This window comes from Pan troglodytes, chromosome 9 (genome assembly GCF_028858775.2).
Source record: "Pan troglodytes isolate AG18354 chromosome 9, NHGRI_mPanTro3-v2.0_pri, whole genome shotgun sequence".
In the NCBI taxonomy this organism is placed as follows: Eukaryota; Metazoa; Chordata; class Mammalia; order Primates; family Hominidae; genus Pan; species Pan troglodytes.
The window spans coordinates 74,117,227-74,141,896 of record NC_072407.2 but is presented as its reverse complement, the minus strand read 5'-3'; the positions used below and the strand labels follow the sequence as shown (position 1 = coordinate 74,141,896).

Genomic DNA, 24,670 nt, shown 5'->3' with positions numbered 1-24,670 from the left:
GAGGAAAGATGTGGAGACAGATAATTACAAAGCTATGGGTTATCTGCTGAGATGGTTATTCCACTGTGTATTATGGTTCCTTTGAGGCCAGCATTTGTGGCTCATTCATCTCTGTGGCCTCTACCCCTCTCCCTGGCACCTAGCACATTCCTAATACAAAAGAGGTGGCAATAAATGATTGCTGAATAAATGACTTAGTCCAAGCTCCTCATTTCCAGATGAGAAAAAAAAGAGGCCCTAAAAGAGGATCAACAACCTCCCCAATTCATCCAGTAAAGCAGCAACAGATCCCAAATATTCCTTCACTGTCTTGGGGGTACTTCTTGGAGCAGAAGGCTAGGGAACACTGACCTTTGACAGGCCCCATGTGGCTCAAGTACTCGCAGCAGCTGCTCCAGTGGTCCAGGGTGGTGAGGATGTGACCAGGGTCACCGGGCAGGGCATGGGTGAGCACATAGCTGAAGGCCCGCTCCTCGATCCGCAGCCCTGACAGGCAGTCTCGGAGGCTTCGCAGCAAGACCGTGCGCACCAGCAATCGGAAGTAGTGCCGGTACCGCACCAGCAATGTTACCACCAGTGGCAGGAAGGCCAATGCAATGGCAGGGGACATGGTCCCTACCTGGGCCCTGGGGTGGAGGGAGGTAGGGAGGGAATCCCATACCCACAATTTGCCTATTTGTGTAGCTTTTGCCAGTAGCAATTATTATCCTTATATTTCACAAACCACGGCTCAGAAAGGCTAAGTCTTTTGTCCAGAGTCACAGAGCAGAACTGGGATTTGAATCCAGGTTACTGTGATTCCAAGCCTGTGTACTTTCAAGGACTCTATACTGTCTACTTTCAGCACCCAGCCCCAAACCACCTCTTCCCGGTCCCAACCCCTGGTCCCATCTTCACATTGTTCCCCTGACTTGTTTCTCTTTATCCTTGAAGTCACCCCTTCTTCAGGACCCCTTTCACTAATTCACCTCTGGGATATCTTCCCCCAACCCTACCCTCTGCCTGCCTGGTCTCCTCTGACCACTGCTGTGTAGCAAAAGAGCATAGATTTGCAGTCAAAAACACCTTCACTATCACTGTGCCCTGCCTCAGTAAAATGCAATCAAAATACCCCATAGGGTGTTAGAGTGAGATGTCCTCTTTCCCACCCCAGGACTCTCCCTCTGCCTGCTCTTCCCTGAGGATGGGAGGAGTCTTTGATTCTTTAATAATTCTCCAGCCCCATCTCCTCTCCGCTGTATTCCCCTCTTCTCCTGTGCTGTCTCAGAATTCCCTTCACAAATGTGTACATACACATAACACACAGCACACATTTTCCCTCTACTCAGCTCTTCTCTCCAGGGACCTATGGGGAATGGGCCTCTCCTCCCATGTCCTGGACCATTCTCTTCCTCATCCAGATCTGACCTCCTTGCCGGCCTTCTTGCAAGGCCCCTGGTGATGGCGGGGAGTAAAAATGAAAGAGTGTATGGATGGGTGTGAATAGGTGAGTGATGCGGTGGGCTTGAACTGGTGTGCTTGGGAACCCACAATCCAGGGCCCTGCTTACCTGGGCTGGAGGACCAGAGCACAGGACAGGTGGGGGAGTCCAGGGCCTGCTGTGGGGGATAACCCTGAGGCAGGAGGCTGGAATGGCTTTCAATTATTCATGCTGAGGCTGCTGCTGTCACCTGAGACCTGCAGTTCAAGTTACCAGCCCCAGGGACGAGCTTGAGCTGCCTCCTACCCTTCAGGAACCTCAAGATTTACAGAACCTCAGGGTCTTGATTTGAGGGGTTATAAGAGGTATGAGATCTGGTGACTTCTCCAATACCTTGGATCAGAAGATGGGGCATGGGGTGAGCCAAGGTGATGGGGTGACTGTAACATACTCATTGATATGCAAGTTTTCTGTAAGCAAGGCCATGCCTTGGGCTACAGGTAAGAGTCAGAACCTGTCACTGTGCTCCAGGAACTCCCAAGTTTGGTAGGTGAGACTGACCCAGGAACAGAGAATACAATATAGTGTGATCACTATTGGATGTTCCATGACTACAGGGACTTTGGCTGTTTTGTGAACTGCTGCATATCCAGATATAACAATGTGTGGCACATAGTAGACGCTCAGCAAATATTTGTTGATTCAATAAATGCATGAATTAACACTGGATGAGGATTAAGCATAGCGAGCTGGGCATGTCCAGAGAATGGAGTCAGAGAAGGTAATCAGGAGGACATTGTACTGAGTCTCGAAGACAGTAGGCAGACCAGGCTGCATGTGCAAAGTCCAGTAGATCAATCAGGAAACTACATTATTTCTCTATGTCCAGTGAAACACATTGCTCACCCCTCCACCCTTCACCCCAGAACATGCAGTGGGAGAGGTGTCAGGCTCTGCATGACTTTGTTATGCCAGACAGGTAATGTGCCAAAACAAGATTTGAGGGTGGCACATTTGACACATGCTGGTGAACACCCAATCACACGCTCATGAACAACAAATGGACGGACTTGGACCTGTGTTCAGGGCCCAAGGGAAGACATGGAGCGGGGGTTAGGAAAAGAGAACTGATGGTCAGCTTTGTGCGTTCGATTACAATGGGTGCTGTTAAAAAAGGCAGAATTAAAGATAAAAGCCTGAAAGCAGAGAGGTCAGTGAGGTGGCTTCTATCTCCTCTACCAGGATTTATCTCTGCTGCGCGTCAGCATGTGAGGGTAGTATAAGGTCCCTTCTTCCTGTAAGTCGCAGATCCCCAGCCCAGGTGGAGAATACACCCTCTGTGTATTCACCCCCAGCCCAGCTGGGCGATACACCCTCTGTGTTCCCCGACTAGGTACTGGTCATCTGGATCCTCTGTGTGTGCACCCAGACCGTACGATCTGGAGCATCAGGCCTGGATCCCAGTCGCCCCTCGCATGTCATTTAGAAGAGTATATCACAAGGGCATACGAGGGCATTTGGTACGAGTTCGCTCAATGGCCCAGAAAAGTGGCCTAGTGGCCACGAGAACGCATAACACAATTCACGACGGCCACTACTGCCAGTTTAGAGACTGGAAAGATGAAGTCATGTGATCCGCCCCGCCCTTTCCCCGCATCACGTGCTTGCGTGTCCGGTTACGCCTTCCCATTGGTTGACAACGATCACGCGCTAGCGGGCGGGACCGGAAGCCGGGGTATTGACTGAGGCGGCCAAGCGGCTCCGGGACAGGGGATACGGGGGGTGGGGGCGGGTGGTTGCCTGCGGGAGGCCGCCGCGGGTCATGTGACCGGAAGGGCTCCTGACGGACGCCGTCCCTCCTCGGCGCGGCCTGAGCGCCCGGCCCGACCCCGGCCATGGGGTGCTGCTACAGCAGCGAGAACGAGGACTCGGACCAGGTGCGGCCGCGGCAGGCGGGGCTCGGGAATGAGGGCTAAGACACTGGGGCATGGGGCCCAGAAAGTAACCTGCGGAGGACGGGCAGGCGGACTGCAGGGCTCACTGAATACGGAGGCCTGGAGGGGACAGATTACAGAGGAGACGCCAAGCCGGGCTCCTACCCCTGTTAAAGCCCCAGATTTCTACACAGTCCCCGCCTCGGGGTGTGCAGGCAGCCGCCTGTCCGGCTCGCTCCCACCACTTCCGTTTGCTCCTACCTTCAAAACTTTTCAGATTCAAGGATCCTCATTCTAGGTCCCCGGGAAACACTCCCTTCCCCAGCTTCCTGTGTCTTCTGTGTATTAGTGGGCTTTGCGAATCCATTTTAGGGGTGGGTAAGCTGACGCCCTGAGTTAGTCTTTCCTGAGATGAATCAGGAATTCGTGTATCGTCTTAGTCCCTGGGGTTGCAGAAGGAAGGTCGCTGCTAGTCTAGGGCCAGAGGACGACTCTGGAACTTGGTGGCCTTTGAATTGGCCAATGAAGGATTTAATCGATACAGTGAGGACATCGGGACATGTGGGAAATTGGGAAGCAACAAAGAGGATTTAGCTTTGGCTAGATTGTGGGAAAAGAGAAATGGAGCGGGAAGTTCATTTGGTTCTGAGTTTGGCTTGCCTCAGTGCAGTCTGCCTGGGGCCTGAGGGTTCCTTTAGCTGGAGACATGCCTATTCTGAGAATTTGGCTGTAGATCTGATCCCTTTGGAGAAAGGGTTAGGCTGGGGAGACCTGTACAGTTTTAAATTCTCCCTCTTCCTCTTAGTGCATTCTCACTTCTCCCCACACTCTAATCCCTGCCCTGCCTGGCCTGACATTCAAGGATGAAGTCTCAAGTTGCTGTCTACTCTCTTTTTTTGATCGTCTCTAAGCCCGGATTCTACATTTGAACATATAGTAGACCTCAGAGAGTAGAAAGGTTTCAGGTAGCTCACGGTCTAATGGGGAAGATGGTCACAAAAATAGATTATATCACTGGTACTTGGGAAGTAGTTCGTTCTTCAGTGAACGTATTTTGGATTAAGAGTTTAAGCCTAGGAAAATGTCGTTTGTATGGGAAGCAAGGGTGGCTTCTGGTTCTCAATTCTCCATACACCCAATGAACACATATTTCCTTTGCCCTGTGTTAGGCATGTGTCGTGCCTAATACCTCTCACTTCACTTCCACCTTTTTGAGAAAGAGACAACAATAACCCTGCCTACTGGGAGAGCTGTGGCCTAGTGGGAAATTGTCCCTTAAAGCATAATATGGACTCTTGCAGGGAATGAGTCAAGAAGGATTAATGCCGTATGAGAAAGGATACAAGCTTCTACTTGGAAGGGAGAGCTGGGCCTGCTGCTCTCCTGAATCTCTACCTTCTCCTTGGGGGGCTCTCATTTCTGTTCCTAACACCCAGAGAAGGTGCTTAATCACTGCTGGGTGATTTGAGGCCTCATGTAGCAAGGGCCATAACCATCCACCATCCCACAGTCCCTCTTTGAGTTCTTGGGCAGGCCCCTCTCCGACTCTCATCTCTGTCTCTTTATCATAATAAAAAATATACAACACGTTACAGTTTACAAAGGGCCTTCACAGTTATCTAATTTGACTCTTGCCAGACATCCGTCATATTAGTGTGGGTTATGTCTATTTAAAGGTGAGGAAGAAGTTCAGAGAAGCTAAGTGATTTGGCCAAGCTGAGAAGTGCTAATGCCCAGGTGTTCTGACGCTAGGCCATGTACTTTATCCATGGGGCCAAGCTGTCTCAGCCATGCCCCTAGACCAGGTGGCCAGTCACGGGCAGGCTGCTATGTCTGTGCTAAGGTAGACAGTGAAACCCTGCCTCTTGGGTTACACTAATGCAGAGACAAACCTTGATGTGACAAACCTAACCCATGCTCCACTCGCACTTTGGGAGTGGGGTGATGTTTGTCTGCTCTGAAGTAGGTAGCATGGCCTCTTCTTTAAGTCTGGGTTTCAAGAAAATAACCTTGTTGTTCACTTGATCTTAGCTGAAGGCTGAGAAGTGATCAGCCAACCTTCTTCTTGAAGAACCCCTGATAGGGAAGAGACTACCCTGTCCTGCAGGAAGATCTGTCTGAAGTGGAGCTGGGAGGACAGACACATAGGAAGCTAACTTGGACCTCATTATGGAGCCAGCTTTCCTTAGAAATACATAGTTTTATCTTTGGCAAACATTTTGTCTTTTTAGCTCTTTAATACTGAGCCTATGTATTTAGGGAGGAAGGGTGTCTGGGAGTTTATAGAGGTGATGGGGCAAAGCCCACAGCTTCTGTCTCTTGCTGTTGGGAACTGGATCAAATTGCCTGAGGACACTTGGGCAACCTAGCCTTGAGAAAGAAGAGTAAGGTGAAAAGGCTGGGCCTCCCTAAGCAGGGCAGGAGGAAGTAGCCCTCTACAAGGAGAGTTGTGGAGTTGTGGGCAGGGGAGCTGCAGCCTGCAGCAGGAAAGACTGAGGAACTGAGATAGGCCTGGAGGGGAGCATTGAGGAGTCTGGCACTGAAGGTTGGTGAGTCAGCATTAGCCAGGATGTCCCCCTGGGCCCATCCTTGGCTTTGTTAAGGGCACTCTTGCTCTTTATGGGTTGGATAGATACGCAGCAGGTCTGTTTTTCTGATTTACTGCTGATACAGCAAGCAAGGATTTGCAGCTGATGGTCTCAAGGCAGGGTCAAATCCAGAAATATTACAGTAGATAGAACAGGGGACTGAAAGAGGACAAGGAGGAAGACCAAACCAATGAGGAAGCTTGGTTTGGTCTTACATTAGTTCAGGGGTTGTGATTATCAGCACAGGCCAGCAGTAACAGGGCTGCTGAAAATTTACATGGGCTACTCAGGTGGTTTAGCAAGGGAGGGAACAGCTCCATTGTTGTTTGTTTTGAGATGGGGTCTTGCTCTCTTGCCCAGACTGGAGTACAGTGGCACAGTCCTAGCTCACTGCAGCCTCAAACCCTGGGTTCATACGGTCGTTGCACTTCAGCCTCCCAAGTAGGTGGGACTGCAGGGCTCACACTACCAAGTCCAGCTAATTTTTTTTTTTGCAAAGACGAGGTCTTGCTTTGTTGCCCAGGCTGGTCTCAAACTCCTGGACTCAAGCAATCCTTCTGCCTTGGACTCCCAAAGTGTTGGGATTACCGGTGTGAATCACCATACATGGCTACAGCTGTACTGCTCAGATCAGGATACATCATGTACACTCAGTTTGGTTCTGGGAGTCACGTACAAAAAGAGCACCAGAACACAGGAGGGTGAACACCTTCGAAGGGACCTGCCTTCAAGAAGGGAACACACTTGTACTGTGTGACCCAGAGCTGGGCTGGGATTCCTGCCCTGACGTAATTTGAGAAATGGCCATGGAGAGGTTGGGCTTGCTTTCTCTTGGGGCCTAGGGCTTTGTCTGGACTCGCCAGGGCTTCCATCTTGGAAGCAAACAGCTTTGCTGGGGAGGGCCTGGTCCTAGGGGATGAGGAAGGCTGTTCTTGGGCTCTTGGCTTGCACTGATTTCCCCTTTAGATCCCAGTGCTTGCTATGTCTCAGCTCCTCTGTCTTCCAGCCTCTAGTATCCTTTCTCTGCCAGGTCCTAGAATGTTTTTCAAGCTCCAGGGCTGTTGCTGACTACCTGCTTTGTGCCTCTGTCCATTTTTTCAGGGCCTCTAGGACTGCCTGGTTCCACTCTCATTTATCCTAGAACACCAACTCAGCTGAGCTCCCAAGGATAGGCAGGAACTGAGTCTTATCTGGCATTCCATAAAGCTGGGCACTTTGGATATTCCTTATAGAAACATTTTTGGTGTTTAAGGTCAGAGCTGGGCTGAGGGTAGCACCCGTGAAAGGCAGGATCTACGGGTCCTGGGGCTGACTTCTCTCCCATGACCACTTCTAGGACCGAGAGGAGCGGAAGCTGCTGCTGGACCCTAGCAGCCCCCCTACCAAAGCTCTCAATGGAGCCGAGCCCAACTACCACAGCCTGCCTTCCGCTCGCACTGATGAGCAGGCCCTGCTCTCTTCCATCCTTGCCAAGACAGCCAGGTAAGTGTCAGAGGACCAGGCCTGGGTCAGAGCTCCTCTATCCATATTAAAGGCTAGGATAGAAGGAACCAGGCTCAGGACATGGGGGATGGGACAAGGTCACTGGGGAGAGGTGCCTCCATGTCCAGCCCTGCTCCAGTAGGCAAGAGGGAAACTGGTGTCAAATAGCCCTGGAATTGGTACCTGGCACTGAGTTCTGTTTGTCCTTCTCGGAAGCACCTGTCATGTCATCTCTGTCTCCTCTCCCCAAAGCAACATCATTGATGTGTCTGCTGCAGACTCACAGGGCATGGAGCAGCATGAGTACATGGACCGTGCCAGGCAGTACAGGTGAGCACCTGGCCAGCGTGGGTCCCTCAGGCTACTTGGGCTCCCACCCTCCATCACTGTTCCAGCTTTGGAGCCTGGCACCTAGTCCAAGCTTCTCATTTGGTGCAGCCCTGGAGACTGACCACAGATCACTTGGGTGCTTCAGTAGATATTCATGTCAGCCCTGTTTACCCTGTGACACTCTTGAGGGTGCTGAGGCCAAGGGAGATGGGCCTAGATTGAGTCTGTGATGAGCTGAGACCTTCCCTCCCAGATACCCCTCCTCGACACCCCGCTTCTCTGGCCTGAGGGGATGAGGCTTACCTGGGCTGGGCAGGGCAGACTGTGGCTTAACTGCCTACCCCCACCCCCTCTCTCTTGGTCAGCACCCGCTTGGCTGTGCTGAGCAGCAGCCTGACCCATTGGAAGAAGCTGCCACCGCTGCCGTCTCTTACCAGCCAGCCCCACCAAGTGCTGGCCAGTGAGCCCATCCCGTTCTCTGATTTGCAGCAGGTGAGACACCCCTCACCTGCCCCTGCCCACCCTTCCCACACTGCCCAGGGTATGGCAGAGGGTTCACCCACTCTGCCTCAGAGGAGGTAGGGAAGGTGGAGTTAGGGAGCCTGGTAGCCTTGTAGGCCCCAGCTCCCTCCCACCTCGTTCTCTTAACTTTTTATGTCTTTCCTATTTCCTTCCTGCAACCTTTATTGTTTCACTCCCCTTTGTTCTTTTCCTTCTGTCTCTCCCATCCCTGTCTTTCTCTTTGCCTTCCTGTTCCCCATCATTCCCTCCTTCTCCATCACCATCTAATCTCCCCTCCCCATTTTTCCTGATCGCCCTCCTCACCTGTCTCTGTTCCTCTCCTCCCTGGCCCCTCTCTGTCTCAGGTCTCCAGGATAGCTGCTTATGCCTACAGTGCACTTTCTCAGATCCGTGTGGACGCAAAAGAGGAGCTGGTTGTACAGTTTGGGATCCCATGAAGAGAGGGGTCCTTGGACAGCTCTTCTCCTCTCTTCATCCCATCTCTACCCCACCCCCTTGGCCCCCAGCCTCACTGCGGCTTATACAGTACCCTAACCTGCTACTAATCACAGAGAAAAATGTGAAGAAGGAGGAGAAGAGGAAGGCTAGAAGCCTGAGCAAGTGAGGGTAGAACCTTTTGGGACTGGCCTTTGAAGCTCTGGCCAGGGATGGGGTGGGGGCCAAAAGGACAGAGCCTGGTATGTCTTCATAGTCATTGAGAATGTGGAGATACCAGTTTGGGTGGGGGGTGATCACCAGGGGACCTAGGGAGATCCCCTTCCCACCCTCTCTGTTGGCCTCAGAGTCACTCCTGCCCCCTCTCCCTGACTTGGTGCTCACATGCACCTCACTAGGGTTTGTGACCAGGGTCTGGATGAGCTTGAATTTGAATGAATTGAGTTTGTATTTCTAGAACCCTGGGTTTTTACATGTTTGGTCTTTTTTTGTTTTGGTTTGTCACCCTCGATAAAGGAAGTATATTCATCCATGTGCTGGTTCTGGCCCCTCTGTCCTACCCATTCTACTTTTGATTACTTAGGTCTATGAGAGTAAGATGGGGGGAAGGGGACATCTTCCAGGGATATTGAAGATGAACCCAAGAGACAAGGGTTTAGGGTGTCAGCTCTTAGCTGAGACCTGGCTTGGGCTAACCTCAGACTGGATGAGACTGTTCTTGTCCCTTGTCCAGTGATGATGGGAACACTGTCAAAGCTGAACAGACCTGAATCTGAGGCAGCTTTGATTCTTGGGGGCCCTGCCTCAGACTCAATGGAATTACCAACAGCCCCTGGGGGTGAAGGGAGACATGGCGGGTTGGGGGGTGGAGAGAGAAAGCAGACCAGGCTCTTCTGGGAATACCTAATATGGAGTCAGCAAGCAAATGTTTTTGAGCAGAAGATTCTTTTTATCAAATGAAATCTTAAGCAGAATCCCAGCATATAAAACAGAATGGGATTACTTTGATCTGATTGAAGTGGGGGCTGGTTTCAGAGATCATAGGCCATCTTCTTGGCCTGTCATGGAGGCCTGTGAGGCATCTCTACAGACCCTGGTACTCTGTGAAGAGTTTGGAAATTACTGATCTACTTTAACCCCCAAATCTCTAAGCTGAAAAGTACAAAGGGGCCCAGAGAGTTAGATAAATTTCCCAAGGCTGTGTGGTAAACCCACGTCTCCAGTGTCCCAGGCCAGCAGGCCTTTCCCTCAATTGCCTCCCTTTTTCAGCAAAATAAGACTAGAGCTGGCCAGGTGCAGTGGCTTATGCCTGTAATCCTAGCACTTTGGGAGGCTGAGGTGGGCAGATCACCTGAGGTCAGGAGTTTGAGACCAGCCTGGCCAACATGGCGAAACCCCATCTCTACTAAAAATACAAAAAAAGGCTGGGCGTGGTGGCTCACGCTTCTAATCCCAGCACTTTGGGAGGCCAAAGCGGACGGATCACCTGAGGTCAGGAGTTCAAGACCAGTCTGGCCAACATGGCGAAACCTTGTCTCTACTAAAATATAAAAAATTAGCTGGGGGAAGCCGAGGTGGGTGGATCACAAGGTCAGGAGATGGAGACCATCCTGGCTAACATGGTGAAACCCCGTCTCTACTAAAAATACAAAAAATTAGCCAGGCGTGGTAGTAGGTGCCTATAGTCCCAGCTACTTGGGAGGCTGAGGCAGGAGAATGGCGTGAACCTAGGAGGCGGAGTTTGCAGTGAGCCGAGATCGTGCCACTGCACTCCAGCCTGGGCGACAGAGCGAGACTCCGTCTCAAAAAAAAAAATTAGCTGGATATGGTAGCAGGCGCCTGTAATCCCAGCTACTTAGGAGGCTGAGGCAGGAGAATCGCTTGAACCCGGCAGGCGGAGGTTGCAGTGAGCTGAGATCGCACCACTGCACTCCAGCTGGGGTGACGAGTGAAACCGTCTCAAAACAACAACAACAACAACAACAAAATTAGCCAGTCATGGTGGCAGGCGCCTTTAAGCACAGCTACTGGGGAGGCTGAGGCAGGAGAATCTCTTGAACCTGGGAGGCTGAGGTTGCAGTGAGCCAAGATCGTGCCACTGCACTCCAGCCTGTGCGACAGAGTGAGACTCCGTCTCAAAAAAAAAAAAAGAAAAGAAAAGGCTAGAGCTACTTGCAGTTGCCTGAGTTAGAGAACATCTCTACAAGGTGTAAGTGACTTCTCATCTGCTCAACAGCTCAAATTATTTATTGTCAAACCATGCTGTCTATGCTTAGGCCTTTAGGACTACTAGGGTCGTGGGAGCCTCAAAGTGTATTCCGCTTGATCCAGGCCTTCTTGGGCTTGATGTTCATGCGTTTCCAGACTTCAGCTGTGGTGCGGTCTGCTTTGGTGACCCCACTGAAGTCGAACGTGGTGATACGGGACAGGGTGCACAGCACATATTGCCTGTGGGGAAGACTTAGGCTGGGGGCCAGCACCCCCACCAGAATCCCCTTCCCCCTCCACTAGTTGCTGTTGTCTTCCCTGACTGCAAGGAATGGAGGGACTTGAGCATAGTTTGGGAAAGATTAGGTTTATCCTGACTGAGAGCAAGGAATGCTTAGAGGTCTGTTACTCCCTTCCCAGGTCCAAGCATGGCAGAAGAATGGTCGTAGATTTCTTGTTTCTCCTCCTCCTTTCCTTTAGGGGAGCCCAGCTAGACCCTAACTCCAGCGGCAGGGCACTTACCTATACCCTTTCTCTTCCTCCATGGGGTTCCCATGGAGTGTCAGGCTACGGAGCCGAGGAAGGACAGCCAGCTTATTCACCTCCCCCAGGCGCTGGATGCTGTTGCCGTGAAGATAGAGGACGCTCAGGTTGAAGAAAGTTGTTAGGACCTGTTGGGGAGGGAAACCAAAAGCCAGGCTAGACAGGACAGGACCCTGAATCTCTGCTCAGGGCTGACTCGTGGGCAGAGAAGGAAGAATGTGGGGAACAACCTGCCCTCCACTCCAACCCTCCACAGCCATACTGTATGACTCTAACCTACTTTTATTTACGTTTTAAGACATACAGGGCATCACACTGAAAAGGAGCTGTGATCTGAGGGTCAGGAGTATGGGCCTGGGTACCAGCACTGCCACTGACTTGCCTCTCCTGCCTCTCTCTCAGCCTTAGTTGCCCCTTCACTGAAGACCTTTCCAGCTTTGGTGATCTACGATTCTATCACAGCAAGCAACAGGAAGACAGAGCATCATGCTAGGCACATAAGAAGCTTTTAAAATACTGGTTAAATTGAGATCACCACACCAGGGGAATAGTTTCCAAGTCATGCTCCAGCTCTTTTCCCCTCTTAGGGATCTTGGACTAGAAAAGGCCAAACTTTGTTTATTTCTTAAAACTTGAATCTGAGTTCAGAGAAAGTAAGTGCTGTACTTTATTGACTACCTCTTCCACAGGAGAACCCAGCACAGGTCACAGTGGGTGCGCAGTGACAGTTACAATTTTACTTCAGCCTCTGATGTACCAGTTGTTTGTTGGTTTTCATGTATTTTCTTTTCTTTTCTTTTTTTTTTTTTTTTTTTTTTTTTTTTTTTTTGAGACGGAGTCTCACTCTGTTGCCAGGCTGGAGTACAGTGGCGCAATCTCGGCTCACTGCAACCTCTGCCTCCTGGGTTCAAGTGATTCTCCTGCCTCAGCCTCCCGAGTAGCTGGGACTACAGGCGCCCGCCACCACGCCCAGCTAATTTTTTGTATTTTTAGTAGAGACAGGGTTTCACCATGTTGGCCAGGATGGTCTTGATCTCTCTTGATCTTGTGATCCACCCACCTCGGCCTCCCAAAGTGCTGGGATTACAGGCGTGAGCCGCTGTGCCTGGTGGTTTTCATGTATTTTCATTCAATCCTCACAAAACCTTTATGATACTGGCATATTATCCCCATTTTTCCGACAGGGAGGCTGCAGTTTTGAGAGGTTAGGTAGCTTGCTCAAAGTCACAGTCAGTAAGAGGCAAACCCAGGATTTGAACCTACATCTATCTGTCTGGCCCCCTAGCCTTGTGCTTTGGACTGTACCATGCTGCCTCACTACTTCCTTGATAACATGTAGGAGTGGAGAGGTTGGGGGCTGAACAAAGTGGCTTCAGGCTCCCCTGACTGGATTCCTACTGTTAGGAACTCACAGGGTCAATGGAAGTCAGGTCATTAAAGGACAGGTCGATCCAGGCCAGGTTCTCTGGGTGCTCCAACAGCTGTGAAGCCACCTGGTTGAAGTCTCTCAGATCATTGAGAACATTGTTATTCAGCCACAGGGACTGGGTCAGTGATTTCCCCGACTTTGAACGCTTCAGTGGTCGTAGTCCTGTCCTTGGCTCCTCATTTACCAGATCTGTGGGGACAAAGTGAGACTTGGGTATCATCTTTGCTTTTTTGGCTTTAGGGGGTGGGAAGGGACAGAGCTGGAAAGATTAGCCATCCAGGCTGTAGCTGGAGGGTCTGGAAGGGCCACAGCCCTGTGCCTGAGTCTAGTGCAACCCTGTCCCACAGCTTCCAGCAATCAGTAAGTTTAGACTAAGGGCCAGAGACTTCTATCTCAAGCTCTTGGCTTTCCAGGTCACATGGACTTCTCATGTCCACTGTACCACTGGGTCTTTTTTATACCAAACCAGTGTGGGGTTGAGGAAAACTAAGAACCAGAATTGTTGGGCTTGAGCTGAGTAGATGATAGCACAAAATCCTGAATTAACTACTGGTAAAGCCTATAGAATTCACTTCAATGGAATACACTTTGATATCCTGTCTCTCTTTCCATTAATGTTGAGTACCTACAGTATGCCAGGTACTGGATATACAGTGATAAACAAAATGAGAGACAGTCTGTTCCAGACTTTGTATGAATAATAGGGCAGAGAGCAGACATTTGTGCCTTGGAGGAGCTTATATGGGCAAGATGGGAGCAAGCTGGCAATATGGTGTGATAAGTGCTATATAATAGTTGTAGCAGCACAGAAGAGAGGCTATTGACCCAGTATGGGAGCTCAGGGAAGTTTCCCAGGGAAGGTGAAGCCTGAGCTGAATCTCCATGGATTAGGGGATGTTTATCAGGCAAAGAAGGGTAAAAAGGCAGGGAACAGCATGAAGAAAGGTATAGAGGTACAGAACAGCCAGGGAGTCTGGGGCGGGTTTGTGTGCCTGCACAAGTGCTTGCACGCACTGCACAAGGGGGACAGAGAGGAAAAGGAGGCAGGAATCCAGTCAAAAGTCTCAAATGTCAGGCTAAGGATCTTGGGCTTTACCCTGTGTGTAATGGGAAGGCACTGGAGTGTTTAAAGCAAATGATTCAAATCTTTTATTTCAGAAAGATCACTCTGAAGTGTCAGTGTGGAATATGGATTTTAGGGAGTGAGTTGGACCAAATGACCAATTTGGCTGTTTGAGTCATCCAAGCAAGGCATGAGAGGGCCCTACAATCAACATAATTTGGTTGACTGGATGTAAAGGTAGAAGAATATTAAAGGGTGGTTGCCAGTTGTATTAACTGGTAAGGAATTACAGAAGAAGAAACAGCATTGGGAATGTGATGAGTTCAGGCTTAGCTTTGGTGTATTTGAGGTTCCTGTACAAAAAGGTGGAGAAGCCAAGTAGGCAGTTGGAGATGAAGGTTGGAAGCTCAGGAGACACAGACTTGAGAATCATTAGCATAGAAGGCATACAAGTTAGGGAAAGAGATGAGATTCCTCAGGGAGAGTGAGGGTAGGGAGGAAGGTCAGGGAGGAAGAAGAATCCATTAGAGAAGTTAAATGATCAGGGAAAATCAGGAGAGGACAGTTTAAAGATGTTCAGGGAGTAAATAGTTTATAGTAGTAAGTTCCAGGGAGGTAAGGACTGAAAAGTAATTTTGGCAACTTAGAAGTCCCTGGTAACCTTGGTAAGGGCTGCTTCAGTGGAATGGCAAGGGCCTGGGGGCAGAAGCCAGACTGAAGTGAGTGAGTTCAAGAGTGAATGGAGGCTGGTTTCATGCCTGTAATCCCAGCACTTTGGGAGGCCAAGACAGGAGGATTGCTTGAGCCTAGGCGTTTGAGACCAGCCTGGGCAACATCATGAAACCCCGTCTCTACCAAAAAAAGAGTGAATGGATATAAGCAGTTAGCATAAACAACATCCTCAGAAAGTTTGGCTGAGGAGGAGAGAGAATAGGGAATAGGATTATGTTAGAACCCAGGTGTATGGAACACCCCAAAGCCTCACTCCCACTTTTTCAAAATGAGGTCCAGAAAGAGGATGGGCCTTGCCCAAGTTCAAAGTCGTAGAGTCAGAACCAGATGCCAGGTCTGGCTGAGGTGACTGTATTTTTCCCATTGCTGCTAAGCCTTTGGTTCCCTAGTTCACCCCTGGGGAAGGAAGTATTTAGTATTTGCAGAAGCTAGCCAGCTTTCTTCACTCTCTTTTGCTCTCTACTGGAAGAGAGAGCAGAAGAGAGAGCAGAAGGTGCCCTTCCACCCCCACCTCTCCTCCTCCTCAGATGCAGGTCAGGCAACATCCACCAGATGGCTCTCTGCCTTAATCCTAGAGTGAGCAGGACCCACAGTTGGGGCCTGGGGTTGCAGGAGGGTACTAGAACGGCGTACCCCAGCTCATGAATTCCTAATCCTGCTTCCCTCCCCACACCTCCTGAGAACCCTGAAACAGAATGACACAGATGAATCAAAATTAAGGTCAAAATAACCCCACATGAACTAGTGCCCCATGTGATAAGGTAGCAGCTTGGGGAATGCCACCAAGCATGGGGTGGAGGCCAAGCTCAGAGGGAATCACTGGTGGGACGGAGTTGCCTAAAACTTGATGCTGGCTGGAGCTGCTCTTATCAAGGATGGAGTGGTATATCCAGGCTGCCACAGGTTGCTGCTCCTCTCAGATTCCACCAATGCACTACACTGCCTAAGAATCTGTAAAGTTCCTTGTTCAGAGTAGGCCAAAGCAGGTCTGGAAGCTGGACCACAAATATCAATGCTTTGAGAACTGGGGAGCATTTAGCTCCAGGAAGATCTGGGAAACTATGTTCCTGTTTTCCTCTCTCTGAAAGGCTGCCATGTAGCTCTTGCCATGTGTCAGAATACAAGTTAGTTTGATTGAACTTCCCTGTGTCATCCCTCAACCACCAACTGGAAGGGGTTGGTAAGTGTATATGGTGGGGGACTTCCTTAACACTCTAGGTTTGTGAAAAGTTAGAGGAACTGGGTTGGTGGTAGCACAGATTAGATGCCTTCCAAAGGCACTGCCGTTTCAGATTCTGTAATATTTATTCATTCACCAAATAGTGTGCCAAGTACCCCCAAACTCTATTGTATCCCTTAACCCCAGCTGTAAATAAGTGTTTCAGAAGCTCTGGGGAATCTGAAGGGACTCTGACCTTTTGGGCCTTTGATGTGCCTCACATACCTAGCAAGGAGCACAATACCTGGCATATACATATGACACACACACACACACACACACACACACATATATAAATGCTTTTAGTAAGTGCTCAGTAAATATTGAACGGTTGAATGAAGGATGGGCCATCTGTACCAATTACGTTTTGTGATGTAGAGTTACCCTTGGTACTGCTTGTCTCTCTCCCAATTCTGAGGACTCCATAGAGGGCAGAGCTACACCTCCTCCATCAGAGTTAGAAATTCCCATGATAGGTAGGAGGTATACTTCCTTCCCACCTCTGTCATTGCACCTGTCTTAGAGATAGTTACTATTGCAGCTAAAACCCCTTGTGAAACATGGATTACATCAGAAGTGATGCAGTGCACAATAAAGATCACAGCAGGTGGCTGTGTGCTCATGAGAGAACAAACGTGAGTTACCACTGTGGCTGATGATAACCCAAGTAGACCCTAAACCCAATCTAAGACTGGTGCTATTTGCCAGCTTCCCGAGCTTAAAGGCAGTGGCTACCAGTTGCCTGAGAGAAGACTAAAGCCAAATAATAGTTCTGAGATAGTGGATGTTAACGTGTATTCTGTGAGGACAGATGGGCTGATGCTTTAATGAAAGACCAGATAACAAAAGCCAGGGATGGCAGAACTTCCCTAGGAAGAACGGATGACTCATTGGGAATATGACATGGCTTGACAGCCTCCCTATTTTCCCTCCTGAAGGGACTAGCTACCCATTTACAAAGACATTGAATGGCAAAATGGGAGCGAGTGTGGACAGTGTTGGAACCTGCAATAAGTGTAGGTGATGATGGAATAAACTTGGATTTGGCTGGAATGAGTGTAAGAAATTTGTCAGTAAGTATTTAAACTGGAAATATGCCAGTTTGTTGATAAGACCCCTCATGTTTGGCCAGTCAGAATAGGCTTGTGTCTGCAGACAGAGGAGAAAGGTTTTGCCTACTTGCTGGGACTCCACAGGAGCCTGTGTTTTCCTCCTCTCTTCAGGTAAAAACAGGAGAATAAAACTATTGGCTGATAGACTGGCTTCCCAGTTTTCTTCCACTTGACTTTCCTGCTGTAGCCTGGCTTCTTTTAAAGATGATCAACTACTGTGATAGCCCCCTGTTTCCTTTCAGATTTGCTGCTTAAAAAAAACAAACAGGGGCACCTGTTCTTAGGATCTCCTGGGGCTGTGTCGGGGCAAAAACAAAACAAACAAAAAGACAGAAGAAAACCTCTCACTCTCCCCTACCCTCCAAAAGACAGTAACAACACATCTGCAAGCATATGGGAAGAATCTCTTTAGGCTTTTAAGTAGATTATGGTTTCTCCCTAGGGACCACACTGGGCCTGCTGCCTTAGTGAGTGGAGTACTGTGCTCTGGGGGCTGACCTTGAATGACGTGGATGCTTCTGAAGGAGTAGTCAAGAGGGGGCTCCTGTACCGAAGTGTTCATATAGTCCCGTTTGTTCATAGTTCAGGCCATCATTCAAAGGTGCAAGCAGGTGCCCTGGGAGTCTGGGTTCAGCCTGGGAGGACAGAGAAAGACCGGTGTTTCAAGTACACCGGCTTTCAGGTTTCCCCATAGTCCTCCATCCCTGCTTTCTGTCCTCTACTACTCTAGGCCTGCCTGGCTGTATTTCCATGTTAAGATATGAAATCACTCTTCCTTGCATCCTTGCTTGTATAGAGCACTTTCTACTTCTCAGAGCACCTTCACATCTCTTAGAACTCATTTGAGAGTTGAACACCCATTTCTTTGTCTGGACAATGCCAGATGAAGAAACTGAAACCCAAGGGTTAAAAGGACTTGCCCAGAGTTAAGCCAATGAGTCAGTTGTAGACTGCAGTCATAATCTCCTGAATCCTACTCTGAGACCTTTTCTGTTACTCTACAGTAGTTACTGTGGAGACTGTCTTGATACCCACCCTCTGGTGACATCAACTGGGCTATTCTATTGCTTAACAAATCCTTGAGGGCCTGCACCGCATCTGGTTGGTGTCTCACCACCCCTCTCAGTCTGGCCCAGCTGGGGATTTGCCACCTTCTCCGCTTGGCTTCTCTGCCAGCCCCATTACCTTTCCATCCAAAGACCCTACTTTCAGCCCTATCCTGAATGTAGCCATACACATATAAACATACACACACACAAAACCAGAGTCTACCTCTCACTCACCTGTCACTGATGGCTGAAACTCCACCATTAGGGATTCATTCCTGTGGGTTCAGGGATTGTTTCCGGTTAAAATGGAAATACTCCCTGACAGGGATGAACACAATGTTGTTATCAGTCACTTGCAATGTGGTGTGAATTGTCTTATCAGATCGTTTCCAATTTGTTAGCTAAAGTAAAGCTGAGGTTTTTCTGGAGACAAGGGAGAGCCATGAGAATACTACTCACCTGGGATGAAGAGAGCTGACAACACACTTTACCAAGGGGTTTGTATGTGAATCACACAAGCAAAAGACAAATTGACAAGGATAAGGACAAGAACTTGTCCCAGTCGACCTCCCCTTTCTCATTCCATCCACTGCTGCCACCTTTGTATTATTATTTGTATTACTTCACCTGCTTTCCAAAAGGATTTCAGGTTTACAATAATAACACAGTCATAAAACAGATGATTTGCAGAATAGTGCCATCCACTAGAAATATAATGTCACAAATGCAAGCCATATATATAATTTAAAATTTTCTAGTAGCCAAAATAAGTAAAATGAAGTGGTGAAATTAATTTTAATAACTTTATTTTACCCAATATATCAAAAAATCATTCAATATGTAATCAATATTAAAACTTACTGAGATATTTTACACTTACAGCACATCCCAATTTGGACTAGCCTACCTGTCAAATGTACGTGACTAGTGGCTACCATACTGGACAGTGCAGATTAGAAAGTTAAAAATGGAAGAGAAAGATCAGAAACTAGATTACAGGAAGAGAGAGATGTGCCAGGCACTTTAAGAATCTAAGCCTACATTTAGCTCTGAAATTCCTGGCAGCCAAAGCAAAAAGAGAAACCTTGGGATTGCAGTTCTCATCATTGGATTAAAAGGATAAATTAGTTTGCAGAGACAATGAAATTGGCAAACAACTTTAAAATGGAATTTATTACTCGGGAGGCTGAGGCAGTTGGATTGCTTGAGCCTAGAAGTTGGAGGTTGCAGTGAGCTATAATTGTGCCACTGCACTCCAGCCTGGGCAACAGAGCAAGACCCTGTAGACCCTGTCTCGGAAAAAAAAAAAAAAAAAAAAGAATTTCTGTTAAAAACCAAGGACCTGATATCTTATAATTCAGTTTAAGCCTAATACAGTTCACGTAAATTCCTTTTTTGGCAATTTAACATATACATGGATCAAGTTTAGTAGGTTTAGAGGAAAATGAATGTCTTGTTCTGAAAAAATAGCAGTGCCAGCTGAGCTTTGGGGAGGTGCCAGATTGAGTCACTTCACAGCTTAATTCTGTTATGAACTGGTCCCATGGGCATGGATTGTCAATTAGGGAGAGTTGAATCTTTTAGATATTAAATCTACAGGCAGACAACAAAGAACACATTATTCTTTTGTAAAAATAGAGGAACCTGGCTGTCTACTACAGAACTAGAGGAACCTAGCTTAGACAGAAGCTCATCCCACTTCAGCACCTACAACAGATTTGATACCTTTGAGCAAGATTGGATACTTTTCTCAAAGTAAATACTGGGTTGGTACCCCAGAGTTATGCGCCACTGAACATGGATTTTAACTTAAAATACTTAAGGGCAGATTTTTACTGTTAGTTTTCTTGACTAACAGAGAACCCCAGTGCAGTTCCTAAAGACTTCTGATTTTGTGTAGCACCAGCTCCTGTTGCATTTTCTGAATGAATTAGTATTAAAAATGGAGCCCCAAGAAGCTGGTTAAATTTTTAGCTTTCTGCATTTAAGCTGTAGCCCAGGCTGTGAGCTAGTATCGCATCTTATTCGTTATCCAACATAGAACCAGGTTTACAACAGGCACTCAAAATGTTTGTGGGATGAATGAATGAGAAACTGCCAATTCTGAGGATTTCTGTTTCAGAAGAGTTGATGCTAAGCTGTTCTTTCTAACAATTGGTTCCCAGGTTCAGCTGTTTCAGTCCACACCTTGTTCACAGTAAGATATTCAATTCAATTCAGCAAACATTTGTTGAGTGCTTGCTGCTCTGTGCCTGACCAGAAGAAATGAAGCCAAGATACAAATAATAGAACCCTGTCATGAGCACAGAAAGACCTGCTGAGTTTCTATTGATTGTGGTAAACCAGCCTGCATCCAGTTCCAAGTAACAGCTGCCCACTTAGTGAATACTCTCTCATGTTTCAACACTCAGTTCTAGTGTAGCCTCTTCTATAAAGCCTTTCTTTTCCAGATAAAATTGGTTAATGTGTCCTGTGTTAGGCTGATTGTTTTGATGATCCCTATTCATGGTCTCCCCTGTATCCATCCCTTTTTGCCTATAACATTGTAGTCCCATCTCACTCTGATGCTGGGACCAGACATGTGACTTGTTTTAGCCAATGAGATGTCGATAAACATGAAGCAAACAGAAGCTTTAAAGGAGGCCTGCCCTCTTGCTCTTTGCCAGTGCCATGAGAACATGGCTGATCAGCTGGAGGGTTATGAGATGTGTAGGTGAGAGACATGCGAAAGAGCCAGAGATACCAGCTGAAGCCATCCTAGACTAGCCCACAGTCAGCCTACCCCCAGTCAAGATCAGGAGAGTCACCCAACCCACAGATGACTGCCGACACATGAGTAAGCCCAGCCAAAGCAGAAGAACCCTCCAGCTGACTCTAAGACTTAGAAGCAATAATAAATGTTTATTATCTTAAGCCACTGTGTTTTGGGATGGTTTATTACATGGCAATAGCTAACTTCTGCATGCCCCCACTGTACTTCGAACAAAATTTTATTACAGCTTGTTTACTCATCTGTGAAATGGAGACAAACCCTACCTTGAGAACTATTGTACATCTGGCATCAGGTGCTCAATAAATGGAAGCAGTTGTATTCTCTGTTAATTTCATTATAACCAACTTTGTTTACTCCCTATAAGCTTGAGGACAGGGACAAGACTCAGACTTCTTTCTCCCTTCTCATCATTACCCTGCATTGAGCCTGGCAAAAAAAAAAAAAAAAAAAAAATCCATATTCACTAAAGGTTTGATGGACAAATGAAAATGGATGGACAATGGAAAAATGAAAGAAGAAATGAAGGAATTAATGGAGTCTTCAAGGTGTCACATAGAGAGCTTGACTGCTGGAGAGAACTGACAAAGTGTTGATGCTGCCATGCTTACTCCTGTGGCTGTGTTTTTGGAGTCAGTCTTTCCCATCTGCTATTCTGGCTTATGACCAGGAGGTAATCAGATGCCAGCACCTTCATCTGTCCAGACTGACTAACTTGATGAATGACAGGGTTAGGGGCATACCTGCCTTGTTTCGGAACTGGAATTTCTCATTTCCAAATTGACAGTATCTTTAACTGTTTTGTTTTTTAACTGTAAAAGCTAATATGATAGATGAATAAAGTGAAATGACATGAAGAAGTACATCAAATAGAAACTCAAAGTTTGAATCTCCATTAACCGTTTGGGAATATAACCTCCTAGAATGTATAGCTAATAAGGTTTTACACACACACACACACACATACACACACGGTTTTCTTTTTTCTTTTTTTGAGACAAGGTCTCGCTCTGTTGTGCAGGCTGGAGTGCAATGGTGCTACCTCAGCTCACTGCAACCTCTGCCTCCTGGGCTGAGGCAATCCCACCACCTTAGCCTCCTGAGTAGCTGGGACTACAGGCACACGTCACCACACCCTGCTAATTTTTGTATTTTTTGTAGAGACACGGTTTTGCCATGTTGCTTAGGCTGGTCTCAAACTCCTGGGCTCAAGCTATTCACTCACCTTGGCCTCCCAAAGTGCTGGGATTACAGGTGTAAGCCACTGTGCCCAGCCTAGATTATGTATATTTTTAAATAAACAATATTCCTTTGTAAACCTATTTTTTAATTTTCAAATTGTTGTAGACTATTACCCTTTTTAATAGTTGCAAAGTATTTTATACTATGTATCGTACTTTAATGTTATTCACTTAATTTATTTAACCAATCCCAAGTTGACAGAAAACTGTTTTCAGTTTTGGGAAATTACTAACATTTGGAATTTGATTTGTTGCTAGCCTATTCCTGCCCTCTCTCAGGCAAGCTGCAACATAACACAGGAAGCTCTGAGGAATAATCACATAAATCTGATAGGAGATTCAACAGCCTGGCCCGAGAGTTTCTGATGATGGACTGATGGTGGAAAAAAAATCAAAGACTGCTATGAAAAATCTGCCACATATTTAGCCAGGCATGGCAGCTCACGCCTATAGTCCCAGCTACTTGGGAGGCTGAGGTAGGAGTATGGCTCAAGCCCAGGAGTTCGAGGCTGCAGTGAGCTATGACTGTGCCACTGCACTCCAGTCTGGGCAACAGAGCGAGACCCTGTCAAAAGAAAAAAGAAAGAAGAAAAATCTGCCACATAATCTAATATATTCTGGGAGGTTATATTCCCAGGTGCCAAAAGGAGGCCCAAGATTCAACCTGGCTCCTGTCCACCCCCCTCTACTCCCATCTCATCCTCAACTCCAATTCTGCAGTCTAGCCAAATGCAACTACTCACCATAAGTTCCCTGCACCTGCCACTGGGCCTCTAAGTGGAACAGTGTCTCCTTCCAGCTCTGTCTGCTTGGAATATAGTTTTTCTCTCCTCCTTTTGCTTTGCTAATTCTTATTTCAGGGCTCAGATCAGGTTTCAACTTTTCTGAGAAGTCTACCTTTATCCTCAAATCTGTAATTGTAGTGCTATGATTGCCATGGTAGCACTCATAACACTATAATTATCCGCTTACTATCTGTATGTCCATAAACACCACCAGGGCAGAAACCATATTTTTTCTTACAGTTGTATCTCATAGTGCCAGCAAGTAGTAGGTGCTTAACAAACACATTAAAAATTGCAACTAAATAACACTACAAAGGAGAGGGCCATGAGGTTGCTGTAATTGAGGGATCTGACCTGGTCTGAACAGTCTACAGGAAGACATTCCTGAAGAAGTGACTGAGAGAAATCTAAAGGATAAGTACAAATTAACTTATGGGGTAGGGGGTGGTGTGGAATGAGCATTCCAGGCAGATGTGACTGCTATATGCAAAGGTTCTATGGTGGAAGGGTACTTGGAAATTTTGAAGACCTTAAAGGTTATATAACTGAAGGGGAGAGAAGGATGAATATGTATGGTTAGACTGGAGGCTGGAGAGAGGGGAGCAATAGGAAACCACACAGTATTAATATTAAATGGGGGCTGGCTGGGCGTGGCGGCTCATGCCTGTAATCTCAGCACTTTGGGAGGCCAAGGTGGGCAGATCACCTGAGGTCGGGAGTTCGAGACCAGCCTGACCAACATGGAGAAACCCCGTCTCTACTAAAAATACAAAATTAGCCGGGTGTGGTGGTGCATGCCTGTAATCCCAGTTACCTGGGAGGCTGAGACAGGAGAATTGCTTGAAACCGGGAGGTGGAGGTTGCTGTGAGCCGAGATTGCGCCATTGCACTCCAGTCTGGGCAACAAGAGCGAAACTCTGTCTCAAAAAGAAAAAAAAAAATTGGGGGTGGGGTAGAGAGTGAACAGTATCAGCTTTGCATTTTGAAGGATCACTCTGGTTGCAGTGCGCAAATATGGCTGGGAGGGAAGGCAGGAAGGATGTGATGGTAGCTAGGACCTATATAAAAGATATTCAGGAAGTAAAGCTGATAAGACTTAGTGATAGGTGGGAAATGGAAGAGGTATTAAGTAAATGGAAGAGGTACTAACTCTTAGGTTTTGGGCTTGGGTATATTGTGGATAAAGGTAGGAGCACTGGAAGAGATCCAGGCTTGGAGGAAAAGGTTGGGATACACAGAGATTGGTTTCAATTTCAGAAATGTAGAGTTTGGGTTGCCTTTGAGGTATCCTAAAGGAGATGTTGAGGCAATTGGCTATATAGATCTGGAGCTTAGAGATGAGGGCTGGGCTTGAGATACACACTTGTGTACATTTGCATACAGGTGGAAAATGAAGTTGTGGGTGTGGAGGGGTACCCAAGAAGAGAATATAGAGTGCAGTGGCAAGAGGGCATAGGACCAAACCTGGGAGAACTTTAAGGTAGTAAGTGGACCAGTCAGGGCCAGCTAGTCACCAGCTAGAAACCAGCTAATCATGGTCACTTCAGACATGGGTGCTGTGTTAGCCCTTCTGTTTCCTGTTTAGTTAAAAATGTTCAAGTCTCATTGTCTTAGTCTCTCTAGTTCCTTTTCCCCATTAAAACTTTCAGGGGAGGATCTGAAATTCATTCCAGCTGAAGTGTAAATAATACAAAGTAGGCCACACAGGTTCCTTTTCCCTGGGGCAGTTTAACTTGTTCCTTGGAACAAGTCCTTCCGCTATAGAGGCAGTAGGCTGAAGCTAAAGAAACTTAGCTGGAAGTCGGAGA

At 47.6% G+C, this 24,670-nt stretch overlaps 2 protein-coding genes and 1 pseudogene across 17 annotated transcripts in view; 1 reads left to right on the top strand and 2 right to left on the bottom strand.

Moving 5' to 3' along the window:
• The window catches only part of LRTOMT (leucine rich transmembrane and O-methyltransferase domain containing), a 30,213-nt gene that overhangs the window by 4,217 nt on the left and 1,326 nt on the right, over nt 1-24,670 (bottom strand). For 2 of the 16 annotated variants that reach the window (XM_054677390.1, XM_063782621.1), the window contains exons 2-6: nt 21,103-21,265; nt 18,301-18,384; nt 12,875-13,080; nt 11,442-11,590; nt 10,941-11,159 (exon numbers count right to left, since the gene is read on the bottom strand). In XM_054677390.1, the coding sequence (XP_054533365.1) occupies nt 11,018-11,159; nt 11,442-11,590; nt 12,875-13,080; nt 18,301-18,328 (525 nt within the window). In that variant the 5' untranslated portion in view covers nt 18,329-18,384; nt 21,103-21,265 and the 3' untranslated portion in view covers nt 10,941-11,017. 16 annotated transcript variants of the gene reach the window in all.
• LOC129139503 (small nucleolar RNA U13) lies at nt 2,390-2,486 on the bottom strand (annotated as a pseudogene).
• On the top strand, nt 3,121-9,243 carry LAMTOR1 (late endosomal/lysosomal adaptor, MAPK and MTOR activator 1). The gene is made up of 5 exons (XM_508619.6): nt 3,121-3,357; nt 7,279-7,424; nt 7,677-7,754; nt 8,120-8,246; nt 8,621-9,243. The coding sequence occupies exons 1-5, from the start codon at nt 3,316-3,318 to the stop codon at nt 8,711-8,713; spliced, it is 486 nt and encodes a 161-aa protein (XP_508619.1). The 5' UTR covers nt 3,121-3,315; the 3' UTR covers nt 8,714-9,243.